The following is a 13,717-nucleotide window of genomic DNA, read 5'->3' on the forward strand; positions in this document are numbered from 1 at the left end:
CTCAGCCTCCCGAGTAGCTGGGACTACAGGCACCGCCACCATGACCGGCTAGTTATTTGTATTTTTAGTAGAGACAGGGTTTCACCACATTAGCCAGGATGGTCTCGATCTCCTGACATCATGATCCACCTGCCTCAGCCTCCCAAAGTGCTGGGATTACAGGACTGAGCCACTGTGCCCAGCCAATTGTCACCAATTTTTCTGTGTCATTTTTTTTTTTTTTTTGTAAAGATAATTTAGAACAAGAAAGAGCAAATTCTTTACCCTTTTGGGGATAGCGAAGCTGAAAAATGTCCACAGATCCTTCTATTTACCATGTGCCAAAAGAGGAAAAATGGAAAAAGAGATAAAAGACTAAAAGAACTTGAAAGAATAAATGAAGGAAAGTTGGGGCATGGAGTATATCATATGAAGGAGAAGAATGGTCTGCTATCTCTACGGTGTTCATGTCTTAATCCATTGCAAGCAACAAATACGTAGGTTTCATGCAGTTACCAAAGATGGATGAGAAAGTAACAGATGACACTGTAAATTTTATGAAGTGTAGCTCTGTTTTTCTGGTTTCCTTCACATTTTACAGATACACATCTTATTTGAGTGATAGAATTTCAACTTTTTCTTGTAGCAACATTGAAAAAGACTGTGAAAATGCTGCTAGTGCCAAACCAAAGATCTTTTGGTCAGCCTTTCTGGGAGAAGGTTTTGTTCTTTGACTTTACTGTCAGTGAACTATGAGGCATCATATTATCTGTCTTGCCTGGCAAATAATGATAAAGATGATAACAAATCAATGTTGCATGTGAATGAACCTGTAAAAGGCCAGACACAAATACCAAATTACTAATAAAAATACAATAAAGTTCAACACTGGCAGAAGCTTGCCAATCTCTAATTGCAGTAGCAAAGAAAAGCCCCACTTTTCAATTTAATTACCATTGAATTCTTCCTAGAATCATGCACTATCATAAAATGCACTGTATTTATAGCTAGGGATTAATACATTTTGACATATATTTGTGGTCTCTAATAAGTATCAGGAGCAAAAAAAGTATCTGAAGTTTTTATATTTTGTATATCAAGAAAAGCTTAAACCTGAATTATGAAGGTTCTAAATTACAGAAAAGTTTTCTAGAAGATCAATTTTGAAGATTTATTTTGTGAATTACTTAATATTATGAACAGTAGAATACTGTACTGTGTTCAATAATCTTTCTTTTTCAGTATCATATGGTTCACCAATTAGAAAACATAAAAGTATAAAGAATACATCAAAAAATGGACAAAATCATACCAAAATCTATTAATTTGGATTTGTTGTTTTTATATTAACTTTAAATATGTTTTTATTATAAACAATTAAATAATTTTCAAGTGTTAGCCTTTTAAAAATTGAACTCAAAAAATAACGAAATTGAATTTTGTTGTCAATATTACTAAGATCTAACCACTATTTTTAGTAAGAATGATAACTTTTTTTTAAGCAAATACTAGGTATTTAAGACAAACAAGAACTTGAAAGTAAGTGACTCAAAATACATATACATAAAAATAAAGTTTCCAAATATGTAGAAACAATTTTGGGTTTTATATCTTAATTATACTGAAAATAATTTGTGTTAAATCATAAAAATTTGTTCCATCTATTATTTCATGAATATTTCCAATTCCACTGCAAGATAATAAAATAAAGTGAGAAGTTTAGCATTGATTTTGAATTAATTAGTTTTATTGCAGGGGGTTACAGGAATTACTATAGTCTATGTATTATTTAGTAGACTCAGTGGGAAAAAAACTCCAAATTATCCACAGTTTTCATGTTATATGAGTTCAAGACTTTATGCATATAACCCTTAACAGCACTACTTTCTCTTCCCGTTTTACAAGTCCCCATTTCTGTATTCTCTGACTGCAGCTTTTAAAATGCAGATTTCTAAGCTCTGTAGTAATCTTTTCTTGTGGAATATACAGCTTTGGTTTTTCATTGTTCATGATTCATGTGACACTGACACATTTATAACATTAATACAAATTAAGATCCTCTACAGAATTTTATTTTTAAGTTAGAGAAAGAGGACACAGAATATGCTTTTAGTTTCCCATTTCAAATGTGAACTTAAAAGAATTAAAATAACAATATATGCATATATGATAAGTGCTACAATCTCAGAGAGACAAATGAAGGCTTTTGGAGGGAGAGGAAGTCATAGACAAAAAATATTAGTGTGTGTGTGTATACATATATACATTGCATATATAGAGCATATATGTATATATATTTTATTTATCAAAATGCAAATGATATCATTAAAGGAAGCTAATGTTATGACATAGAAAATTCTAGTTAGAAAAATTAATCTGAAGACCTCAAAGAGTCATGTACAAATAAAAGAGGATGAAGAAAAAATGTATGAGCATGTATATGTGGTTTTTTTAAACCAAGACAAAAAAAAACCATTATAGAAATGAATGGATTTATTTTAATATCTAAATATTTCTAAGTAAAAAAAAAAAAAATCCTGCGACAAGAAGAACTGCTTGTATCTATATTTTTAGCTTACATAAAGGCCCAGTCAAAATAAACACTGACCTGGGAATGATAAGAAAGACAAAACATTCAGAATTATTAAACTGGAAAAGGAAACAGTATGATTTTTTGACCAGTGTTTTTTTTTTTTTTTTTGAAATTAGAGGATAAAAAGTATCAGTGTCTTTATATTTAAAATCAATTAAGGCTTAAACTAACAGAGGAAAACCCACTCTTGTGAGACATTTGGGAAAGATTAAGGAAACTGGTCACATTTAAAGGCCCTCGAAGAAAATGCTGTAACTTAAAAAGGTTTCATTACAGAGTGTGCATTGGCTCTACAATTGTTCTGGCCCCTAAGTTCCCATCAGAGCTGATGATTAAAGTTCTACCCACTGGCCAGGTCCCTACAATTATCCCATTGTGATGGAGCTCTACAGTGGCGCCCTGCTATGGCCAGACATCAAGTCATTAGAGAACTGCAAGGGATGATGAAGAAGGTTATTTTAATTCCCTTTTCAGCCCTTCTCAGGAGTGGCTCTTTAGTTCACAGAGCTGTGGGTACTTGCTTTCAAACTAACAAGCAATATTATAAATGGAGGCTGCATTATCATGATTGCAGACAATCTAAGGCACTTGAAGGCCAAGGATTCTCAGTCCTCAATATGTGCTGTTTTGTATTTACCAGCTAAAAATATATAGACAGCGCAAACAATAAAAGAGGGGAAAATGCAATGAACATGGTGGTGGGGGCCAAAGGAAACAGTAAGAGAACATAAGATGATGGCAAAAATGAACAACAGAGACGAGAGGAGAGCCCTGGCCATTTTGTTAGTATATAAAATATCTTTACCCATTTTCTTGTTGTTCCGCCGCATAGTGTTCCAGCTCTGTACCAGGAAGGGGCTGGACTGGGGGAGGAGGTAGAGGGACATTGGCCCAAGTGGATCCATTGTTTTTCTGTGGTTTAGAAGAGTTTTTATTTTTCTTCTTTTTTCCACCTTTCCCACCTAAAAGTAATAACGTATTTATTCAGAGATGCCCAATAGCAGAATAAATAGGACACATCAGACGTCAAGATGTATTTGTGTTTCAAAACAGCAGAATCAGTATGTTGGAGTTGTTAAAAGCTATAAACAATGAAATGATATAATCAGAAAAACATTTTTATAAATCACTCAAAATGATACTGTTTTTTTTTTTCCCAGTGCATTAACAGCAGAGCTGAATAAACCAAAAACATGGCTGCTGTATCAAAAGCATGCTTATTGATTTATTCACATCTGCTGCCTTCACATTTTCATTGTTAGAGGAAATAATGGGCCATAACAAATTCTTTTAAATGTCAAATTTTAGTACACTTATAATGCTCTTTTGCATAATCTCTCTCAGTGGAAAATGCAAGGTGTAAGGATCTAGGCTAAACTTTTCCCTTAGAATGTATTCAATTTAATTAATCCAGGAAGGGTACCAATTTTTATCTCAAAAGTAACTGATAAAAATCAATCAGCTACAATCGAGAAAATACCTGTAAATACTTTCCGAAGATACATTTTATAGACTTTTTAACTAATGAATGGCACAATTATTTTTGCATATGTGAATAGTTCTTAGCTATTTTAAGCATAACATAACATTCCAAAAAGGAGGAACAATTAATACAGTAATCAGTTTCAGTAGCATTGCATTACAAATGAATTCATGCGCAAAACATGAGAAGAAAGTAAGCTGGCAGCATATGAGCCATATCTAGGATTACATGGAGCTTAATGAAATATAAAAAATACAATTTATCATTTGGACAGTGCCGTGGTTTTTACTCTTCAAAAATTAAGTAGATAAAGCTTCTTCCTTAAAAGTGGACCACAGTTAGATGAGGAATGAGAACTTCTTGGAGCAGAATAACAAAGGACGTTTCAGGGGACATTATGTAACTTCTGTGACTCCCACCACAGCCTACAGCAGTATCTGCCAAAAATCTTACTGATCCTTCGGACTTCATCTTTCTGGAACCACAAGTTGTGAGCAAAAACTATTTGAAGCAGGGCTATTTAGCAATATATGATAGTATCACTAGAAGCCTACTTTTCTCCTTACTTCTACCAATTACTCATCTGCATCAGCCACATCGAATATTATGTAATTTAACAGGAACATATTTGAGCACCGGGAAGTGATAAAACTGGTAAACTAGATACATACTTTATTGCCAGTTATAAAACTGTGTGTGTTTTCCACATAGCATGTGCACCTTCGCACACATTTCGAAGAACATCCCTGCACACAAATTGCTTTCACCTTGACTTTTATTGTACTTGTTTGGTAGAATAAAAGATTTTAAGAGGAAGGAGAGCAGATATCCTTTGCTTAGAGGATAAGGTTTCGCATCTGGGTTTACAGACCAGCTTCCCACTTACTGGATAAGTTACTCAATAGTTACTGCCTACATTTTCGCACATGTAAAACAGATATCGAGTTACTACTTCTGTGAGTTACTCTGAGAATTACAAGAGACAATGCATATCAACTACTCAGAATGGACAGAACTTTCAATAAATGCCACTCATTTGTGTTCTTTCTTTCCCATATCCTCTATCTTAGAGCAAACCCAGCTCCTCTTATTTCTAAAGCTTTCTTTATTCGCAACTTCTCCAGGCCCCATGAGTATCCCACAAACAGCCTGACTCTCAGAATAAGAATACACTTGCTTGAATATAAATCTGTAATGTTTGTCTTTAAGGTAGACGAACCTTAATCCTTTGTTTCCTGATGAGTCAGCAAAATTACAACACAGGAACCATTTCTTCTGTTGTAGTATCAGAACTCTATTTCAGTGATTAAAAGGGGACTAGATTGGGCTATTTGTCTTCCACAGCTTTCTCTCTAGTTGCACCTCCTTTATTCCTTATTTATTTAAAAATATACAGCATCTTTCATTTTCCATAGTACTTTTAGAAATGTTAGGTGGTCACCACCAGAACTGAGTAACAGAAACAGACAAGTTCGTGCATCTCCGTTTTATCAATGAAGCAATTGAGGTGCATTCTGAGTGTCACGTGGTCTATATTCACCCAGTAAAAGAAAAATCAGATTTCAGAGTGCAGCGGCTTTCTTTACTGGAAATTACTACTTCTAGAGCCCTGAATTCTGCTGAAGTCATTGTCCAAAGTTCAAGAAAGCCATTCATTACCTACTCTTCCAAACATATTTAAAAATGTATTTTGGAAACAGGGGCGATTCACAGAAGACGTGTGAGGGAGGGCTTTCTATCCACCAATCCCTTTCTCTTCTTTTGAGGAACTTTCTGCTCTCTCATTAAGGGCAGTGCATGTAGGATTACAAATCAACACACCTGACTTCTTTTAGCCGTGAGCAGCGGTAGGTTCACAGCATGGTGGAGAGCATATGACAGAACCAAATCCACTTACATTCTCTGAGATCTGAACCTTGAGTGAAGTAAGCCACAGTCTGTTGCTGTTACTTGCAAACAAAGAACCTTCAATCATTTTAAGGTGGGAATTGCCTATATTATCTTTTAAGGGAGTGTATTTTAATGACTTACATATATAAATTCTTTAATTTGTGTATATATAAATATATATGTATATATATACTTTTTTTCCTTGAGACGGGGTCTCACTGTGTCACCCAGGTGGAGTGCAGTAGTGCAATCACATCCACTGCAGCCTCAACCTCTCAGGCTCAAGCATCCTTCTACCCCAGCCTCTCAAGTACCTAGGAATACAGTCAAGTGCCATCATGCTTGACTAATTTTTGTATTTTTTTTAAGAGATGGGGTTTCACCATGTTGCCCAGGCTGGTGATTATATATTTTTAATGGTTAGATTTTTAATGGAAGTGCTCAGAACTTATGTATTGAATAAATATTAAGTGTTTCAAAGAGGGTGACACACTCACTCAAATAATTCAGAAATGTCCACTTTTATCACTGTGATTATTTTAAATTGCTTACATTGCTATGCACAAATTAGGAAAATCTTATAATACCATACGACTAGCTCTCCACAGGGTGGTTTGATCTTAAATTTAAGTCTTAGGAAACACACCTGTGATTATAAGCATAAGACAAAACCCTAATATTAAACTCAATTGAGCTAAACTAAAAAGAGAATAATCACTTCACTCTCACCTACTAAAGAACGCTTTCTATCATCGATTTAAGTAATTTTGTATTCAAATGTAGATGAAGTAGTTAATATAATTCATAGATATATGTAAATGTCACTCAGGAGATTAACGGATTTGAAAAAGCACTAAGCACTATTGTGAATTGTGTTCTGCTTACAATCACTCAAAAGACAACTTTTACAACTTGGTGGTAGCAATCAACACATATAGAATACTTAAAGAAAGATTTTTAAAAGTCTTATGTAATCCATGGATTATAGTATATAGATTTATTTTTACATACTGCATGTGACTTTGCATATCTTTAATGAAATAAAAGGGAAGCCCAGGATAAATTACTTTTTAATTATTCAGAACAATTGTGAGACTTATTATGAATAAATGGCAGTCTAAATGACATATAAGGTCATTACAAAAGTTCTCCTGTATTATTAAACCCGTTTAAATTCATAACAGATGTTTAAAATGTTCTGGATTCTATCATATAGCTAATTCTACCAACAGGCAAGAAGAGCAAATGACCCATTTTGAAGGGAAGAGGGAGCATTAACGTTTTCAGACTGAAAGGGTTCCATCTCCTGAGGAAAAGTGATTTAGAAAATGTTACCCCTAATGATGTGAAAAGTTTAACTCTTTATGGCTTTGATGCCTGGTAGCCTGTGACATGCCATAATACACTCTAGTCTTTTACAAATAACCTGTAATTAAAAAAATAAAACAAAATCTCAGTACAAACAAATAGCATACAGTTAATTCAAACAAATTCGACAAGTGGGGTCATGGAATAAATTAGAAATGCACAAAGTCATCAGCCATACAATGTAAATGTCATGGTTGAAAGTTAGAGTGTGTCTACTACAACCTCCTCATTTTACAGGTAAGGATCTTTGGGCCAGGAACATTTCACGCATAAGTCATTGCAATAGGTATATCTTTTTGTCCAGTAAAGGCGTTTCTTTCTATCTGTGCTATATGATACCGACATTATAGATTGTCAGTTCATCTGATATATCTCAAATACATATTAAAATGTATACCATAAAAGAATTATCAATATCAAAGATTGTATGATTTTTTGGAAATTAAATATTAATTTCCCCTATTAACTTTCTTGTACAGTGCAGTAGAATACCATTCAATAGATAACAAATCCTATTATATGGTATTTTGAAATCGTGTCCAAAAATAGGAGGTCATATCACTGATATACTAATATTATGAAGCACTCCAAAATCATTTTCATTTTAGTTGAATTCATCTTTTGGTATCTATAACATGGAATTGATTTTCATATGATCTTTTTATCACAAAATTCTCTTTACTCTGTTCTTTAATGAATAGTATTTAGTAGAATGGCATAATTTTTCTTTAAATATATCCTCATAGAGTCAGTATATAAAAGGGGACAGTGATTTTTCTCTTCCCTTTTATCCCACCAAGGCATGATTTCATTAGCATAAACTGTTGCCATTTGACAGATAAATGCCTGACAGTCAGCTGTGATTCAGTATATCTTCATGGTTGTTAGGAACACAGGTCATATGCTGGTGACAAACAAATATTTCTCCTTACGGTGATGAGACCAACCTGAGAGACTGCCACTCCTTTCTGAGCTGTTGTGAGAGCTGGTGGTGCTGAAATCCTGAGACTGGTTGTGTGGCATTCTATTAGACAATCCCTCAGCCAATCGGTAGTCAGGAATGTAAAGTAAGGCTAAGGGTTAAAGGGCAGAGGTCACAGTGGCATCATGTGATTAGTTCACAGCACAAGCCCATGCAGAACATGCAGTTAGCAACTCAGAAGCAGATGTGGGAGAGTGGAGGAATGTTTTGTCTACCCTGTCCTAATGAAAGTAGAGATGGATTGTTGATCATTATGTTGAAAAAGAGCTAAAAGATGAAACCGATTGGCATTCGTGTGTGGTGGAGGTGGCGGTGGTGGTGGTGGCGGTGGTGGTGGTGGTAGGAATTATTCAAGTTACTGGAAACATGCCGATATCTTTTTTTAGTTTAGGTGGTAAACCTGGTAATGAATCACTACGTCGAACAACAAATACTAATTTCTATCTCATGCACAAATGATATGAAAATAACTCCTCAGGAAACAAAAACCAGACTCACCGTTGTTACCTTTGTTCTGATCAGGTAGAGAATAACCGAATCCCATCAGATCTGTTTTTTGCTGAATTGAGCTTTTCCACTGTGGATCAGGCAGATCAACAGCCAATTCATGTATGCTGTTGGAATGCAAGATCTGTGTCGTGGCGTATGGGGTGGCCTGTGTTATCTGGCTGGAACTGTTGTAAGTGGTTTTGGTAGTGAAGTCAATGCTGCTGTAAATGGCTCCATCTGAGAGCATTGTTGCTGTTTTATCCCCTTGGCCTGGAACTGGTGGCAGCACATCTGTGGTGCGGTGAACATAGGGAAATGAAACAATTTAATGAGGTACCGGAAGCCCAAACAATCAGGATTGAAGATGAAAAATAAGTGTGTCACACTGCACGTTTGCATTTCAGCTGAGATGGGCTTCATGAGCCACTGAAGGGTAGATGATGTACAACCATCGCCAAGCTATCAGCCTCAGTGACAGGCAGGCCTACTGCTCGCCCTTCACGTCTCACTGCTTAAAACACCCTTCCCCCCATTTTGTTTAACCATGAATGAGACGGTTGGCATACTTCACTACTGAAAAATGCTTTCAGTTGTTCACTCTGTTTTAGAGCCAAGGAAAGTGTTAGCACTTTACAGTAGCAATGATAGTGAATTCACAACCCACAGATGAAAAACATCTCTTTATCCCAAGAGACGTGGACGACAACTGCTGAATATATGCTAACATTTCCAAAATTATACCCCACTGACTATCAAGCACATTTTTTAAAGTTATAACTTGCCACTTATTGGTGTGATTTCATTGCTCCAGAAATGGAGAATGCATTCTTTTTTCTTGAATCACAAAGGAAAATTTTTATGTATAAGTCATTTTCACAATATAGCATAATTGAACTATAGAAAGCGCAGTCTGTGTGTGATCGGTGACTTTAATTGGTGCATCAGCTCCGAACTAGAGAATGACTGTTTCATGTTGTCATACAGCTAGAGTAAAATCAGCTCCGAACCAGAGAATGACTGTTTCATGTTGTCATACAGCTAGAGTAAAATCAGCTCCGAACCAGAGAATGACTGTTTCATGTTGTCATACAGCTAGAGTAAAATCAGCTCCGAACCAGAGAATGACTGTTTCATGTTGTCATACAGCTAGAGTAAAATCAACTCCGAACCAGAGAATGACTGTTTCATGTTGTCATACAGCTAGAGTAAAATCAGCTCCGAACCAGAGAATGACTGTTTCATGTTGTCATACAGCTAGAGTAAAATCAGCTCCGAACCAGAGAATGACTGTTTCATGTTGTCATACAGCTAGAGTAAAATCAACTCCGAACCAGAGAATGACTGTTTCATGTTGTCATACAGCTAGAGTAAAATCAGCTCCGAACCAGAGAATGACTGTTTCATGTTGTCATACAGCTAGAGTAAAATCAGCTCCGAACCAGAGAATGACTGTTTCATGTTGTCATACAGCTAGAGTAAAATCAGCTCCGAACTAGAGAATGACTGTTTCATGTTGTCACACAGCTGGAGTAAAATCAGCTCCGAACTAGAGAATGACTGTTTCATGTTGTCACACAGCTAGAGTAAAATCAGCTCCGAACCAGAGAATGACTGTTTCATGTTGTCATACAGCTAGAGTAAAATCAGCTCCGAACCAGAGAATGACTGTTTCATGTTGTCATACAGCTAGAGTAAAATCAACTCCGAACTAGAGAATGACTGTTTCATGTTGTCATACAGCTAGAGTAAAATTAAACTTCAGGAACAACACTGAATATCAATCAGTCCATTTTTCATTCTGGTATGCTGAATTATTTCTACATGATGCTTTATAATTCAGAACCGCCGCCTCTCTCCTGAGCTCCTATTTCCCCTTTTTGGAAGAAAGATACCGAGTGAATCTAAAATAGAAATCACTAAATAACACATTTTTAATCATGTAGAGTTAAAATGAACCTAATTATTATATAGTACATTTTAAAATAACCTATCTTCTGAAAGCTTCATTTCATGGGACTTGAGGTCATGAAATCACTTCATTCTTTCATTATAGGACATTTTCAACTATCTTAAAACTTTTAGATTAGCTGACACTCAATAGTACCTGAAATAACAATTCTTATAGAAATATTACTTTTGCTTTTGAATTTCACCCAAGCTAAAAACTGTCTTCTTTAGCAACTGTAGAAAGAAATGTATACTGTATTTTGTACACTGCATAACTTAAATCTTTACGAAGGTTTTGAAGTTTGGAACTTGTTTTATAATTGAGTGGATATATACTTAAGATATTGAAGTAAGTATCTTAAATGTATATCAGGGAAATTGTTAAACATATTTAAACTTATAATATTTCACCAGGTTGTATGAGCAAGTAACATTATTTTTGAATTTCAGAACTTCACAACTACTTTCTTGCCTTTCTTTCTTTGAGCTATGTACTAATTACAAAATTTGATGTTCAGCATACTGCATTCTCAAGTGTTAATATTATTTTTATTTCTCAAAACCTTTTAAGATGTAGTATATCCAAATTGGTGAAAATAGGTCCTTCACTCTGGGTGGTTTTTCAGACTTTCGTTTCTGCCGCTTCCACCATGTCCTTCACTGATGAATATTAAGTGAATATACATGATTCCCCAACGTGGGCTCCAATTTCATACACTTTGAATTTAAAGTTCTCCAAAGCTTTAGATGTGGATCGCAAGCCATTTCAATGGCAAGCTTTTCAAATGACTGTGTGCTCAAATGTTAAACAATGAAGAAAAGTGGTCCAAGAATCTAATCCTACATAATATTGCTATACAATTAATGCTATGGCTCTGGAAATTGAATCTCTCCTCTCCCTGCTAGATAAAATTATAGTCAGCCTTTAAGTCTAAGTGCTTCTGTATTGATTTTTAGGCTGCACATTGTCTTCAAATATGATTTGATCATCCCTACATTTTCAAAAACTAAACTGAATTATATTCTAACATCGAAATATTGGACTATTGCACATGAATATTTGGAGGTTAAGGAGAGTCCTGTAATATCAGATGATTTGGAACTCTGGGCCGGCCTTCCTCCCAAAAGCCTAGACCGAAATAGGTGATGCCATCTTTAGCAGTTCTTTTTTCCATTTCCATTGATCGCAGTCCCCACCTACCAATACTTAATGTTTTAGACACTCTGACTAGGGCTTGTTAACACTTGTGTTTGAAACCGATGAGTTATAGAAAGCCTTCCTCCACTTGGAATTGGTAATTCATTCTGTAGTTTTTCAGCACCTTGGTTATACTTGTACTCACATTTATTTCCTTTTGTTTTATATAATTATCTGTATGAATGACTGTCTCCTTCACTGCATCATAAAGTCACTTGGAGACAGGAGCATATGGGATTTATGTCTGCATTTTCATAATTGCTCACCCAGTGTTTTGAAGAGAGTAAGCACTTGCTGACTTGAATGATTAAATAAATTTTTTTATGGTTTGCTTTGATAAAATGTGGATTTATGCTATAATTAGTAACTTTATTATTCTAAGGACTATTTTTATTACATTCAAACATTTATTGTCATTTCATTCTTAAAGGGAAAATGTCAGTATCCATCCTTATTCTTCCAAGTGAATATGGTTATATAGTCATACATGTGAATCCACCTTTATAACAGAAAGCAGACTTTTCTACAACCAGATCTCAAATTATTTATCTTCAGAAATCTTAGTTTATTGATCCTTAACATGGAAATATGATTATCTATTTCATACATTACTATGCAAGTAAAATGAATTAAAATATACAAAAAAATTTTAACAGTATTTCTGGCACATAGTAAATGCTTAAAATGACTATCACATGGATAAGGGATATAGTCAACCCTACAGAAATGTTGTCTTGGCCTTGCTGTTCATCTGAGATATTTCACATTGTGAAAATGGAAGAAAAACCTTGCAAATCTCCAAGTGTACCTTTTTGTTAAATTTGAGTGAGACATTTTAGATGTCAAGGTAGCCTGTGGAAACTGAAAATTCATTTTCTCCATCTGTAAGCATTTACTTCTTGATAAAACAGTAGCATGTCATATTATTTCAATAAGAATACAAGAGGTAAAAGAGGCAGTTATTCCTTGATTGATAGAAGCTGTGGGAACAGAATTCCTTTTGACAAAATCAGTTTACATAGCAGGGGAGGGACATTTTTGTTTCCTGATGAGCAGGTGCTCAGGCACAGAAACTACTCACAGCAAAGTGATAGCCTACAGGTGCTCACAGTCAGGTCACTTAGGGGAGGAGGCCACTGCCAGAGTCTCTGGGCAAATGAGAGTCCTAAGTGGGGTGTGTTGGCTTACAGAAATGGAAAAGGACGCTGAGGAGTCATGTAACTTACTTTCCATTCTCTCACTCCACTCATGCCTGGTCATTGATGGTATGCCAAGCTTTGTGCTAAATATATATATATATATTCCCCTTCTCATAGTCGGTACTGACAGAATGCAGAGTTATGCAATAATTAGTAGCTTCATTATTTGAAATGCAATTTTAAATATAGTCAAACATAGTGGTAATCCATTCTTAAAGAGAAAATGCTATGAATATTCTTCTCAGTCAATCTGGTTATATACTTATGCATATGAAATCAACCCATCGAGGCTTATAATGGACTCAGAAAAATTTAACAGAGCCCTGAGCCTCCTTCATTAATTCTAAAAGTCCTGAAATCTTACAGCGAATTCATACAGCTTTGCTTGGATCACAGCACTATTCTAATTAATCACTCTAATTTTCTACTGTTACTCCATTCTTCATCCAGCAGCAGGCTGGATGACTTAAAACAGTACTTGGAGCCCAGCATTCTCCTGTTAAAAATCCATCAACGGCTTCTGATAACCCTCTGAACGAAGCCTAAACTCTGTATGTGACTTAAAAGGTCCTTTGTTAGCTATCCTTCT

General features: G+C 35.2%; 1 protein-coding gene across 6 annotated transcripts in view; it reads right to left on the reverse strand.

Annotated features, from left to right (window-relative positions):
- The window catches only part of ROBO2 (roundabout guidance receptor 2), a 619,239-nt gene that overhangs the window by 37,172 nt on the left and 568,350 nt on the right, over positions 1–13,717 (reverse strand). For all 6 annotated transcript variants that reach the window (XM_033211611.1, XM_033211608.1, XM_033211607.1 and 3 more), the window contains exons 21-22: positions 8,794–9,075; positions 3,378–3,534 (exon numbers count right to left, since the gene is read on the reverse strand). In XM_033211611.1, the coding sequence (XP_033067502.1) occupies positions 3,378–3,534; positions 8,794–9,075 (439 nt within the window). The remainder of the gene's footprint in view (positions 1–3,377; positions 3,535–8,793; positions 9,076–13,717) is intronic.

The sequence above is a fragment of the Trachypithecus francoisi genome, unplaced genomic scaffold, assembly GCF_009764315.1.
Source record: "Trachypithecus francoisi isolate TF-2019V2 unplaced genomic scaffold, Tfra_2.0 Lachesis_group0, whole genome shotgun sequence".
NCBI lineage: Eukaryota > Metazoa > Chordata > Mammalia > Primates > Cercopithecidae > Trachypithecus > Trachypithecus francoisi.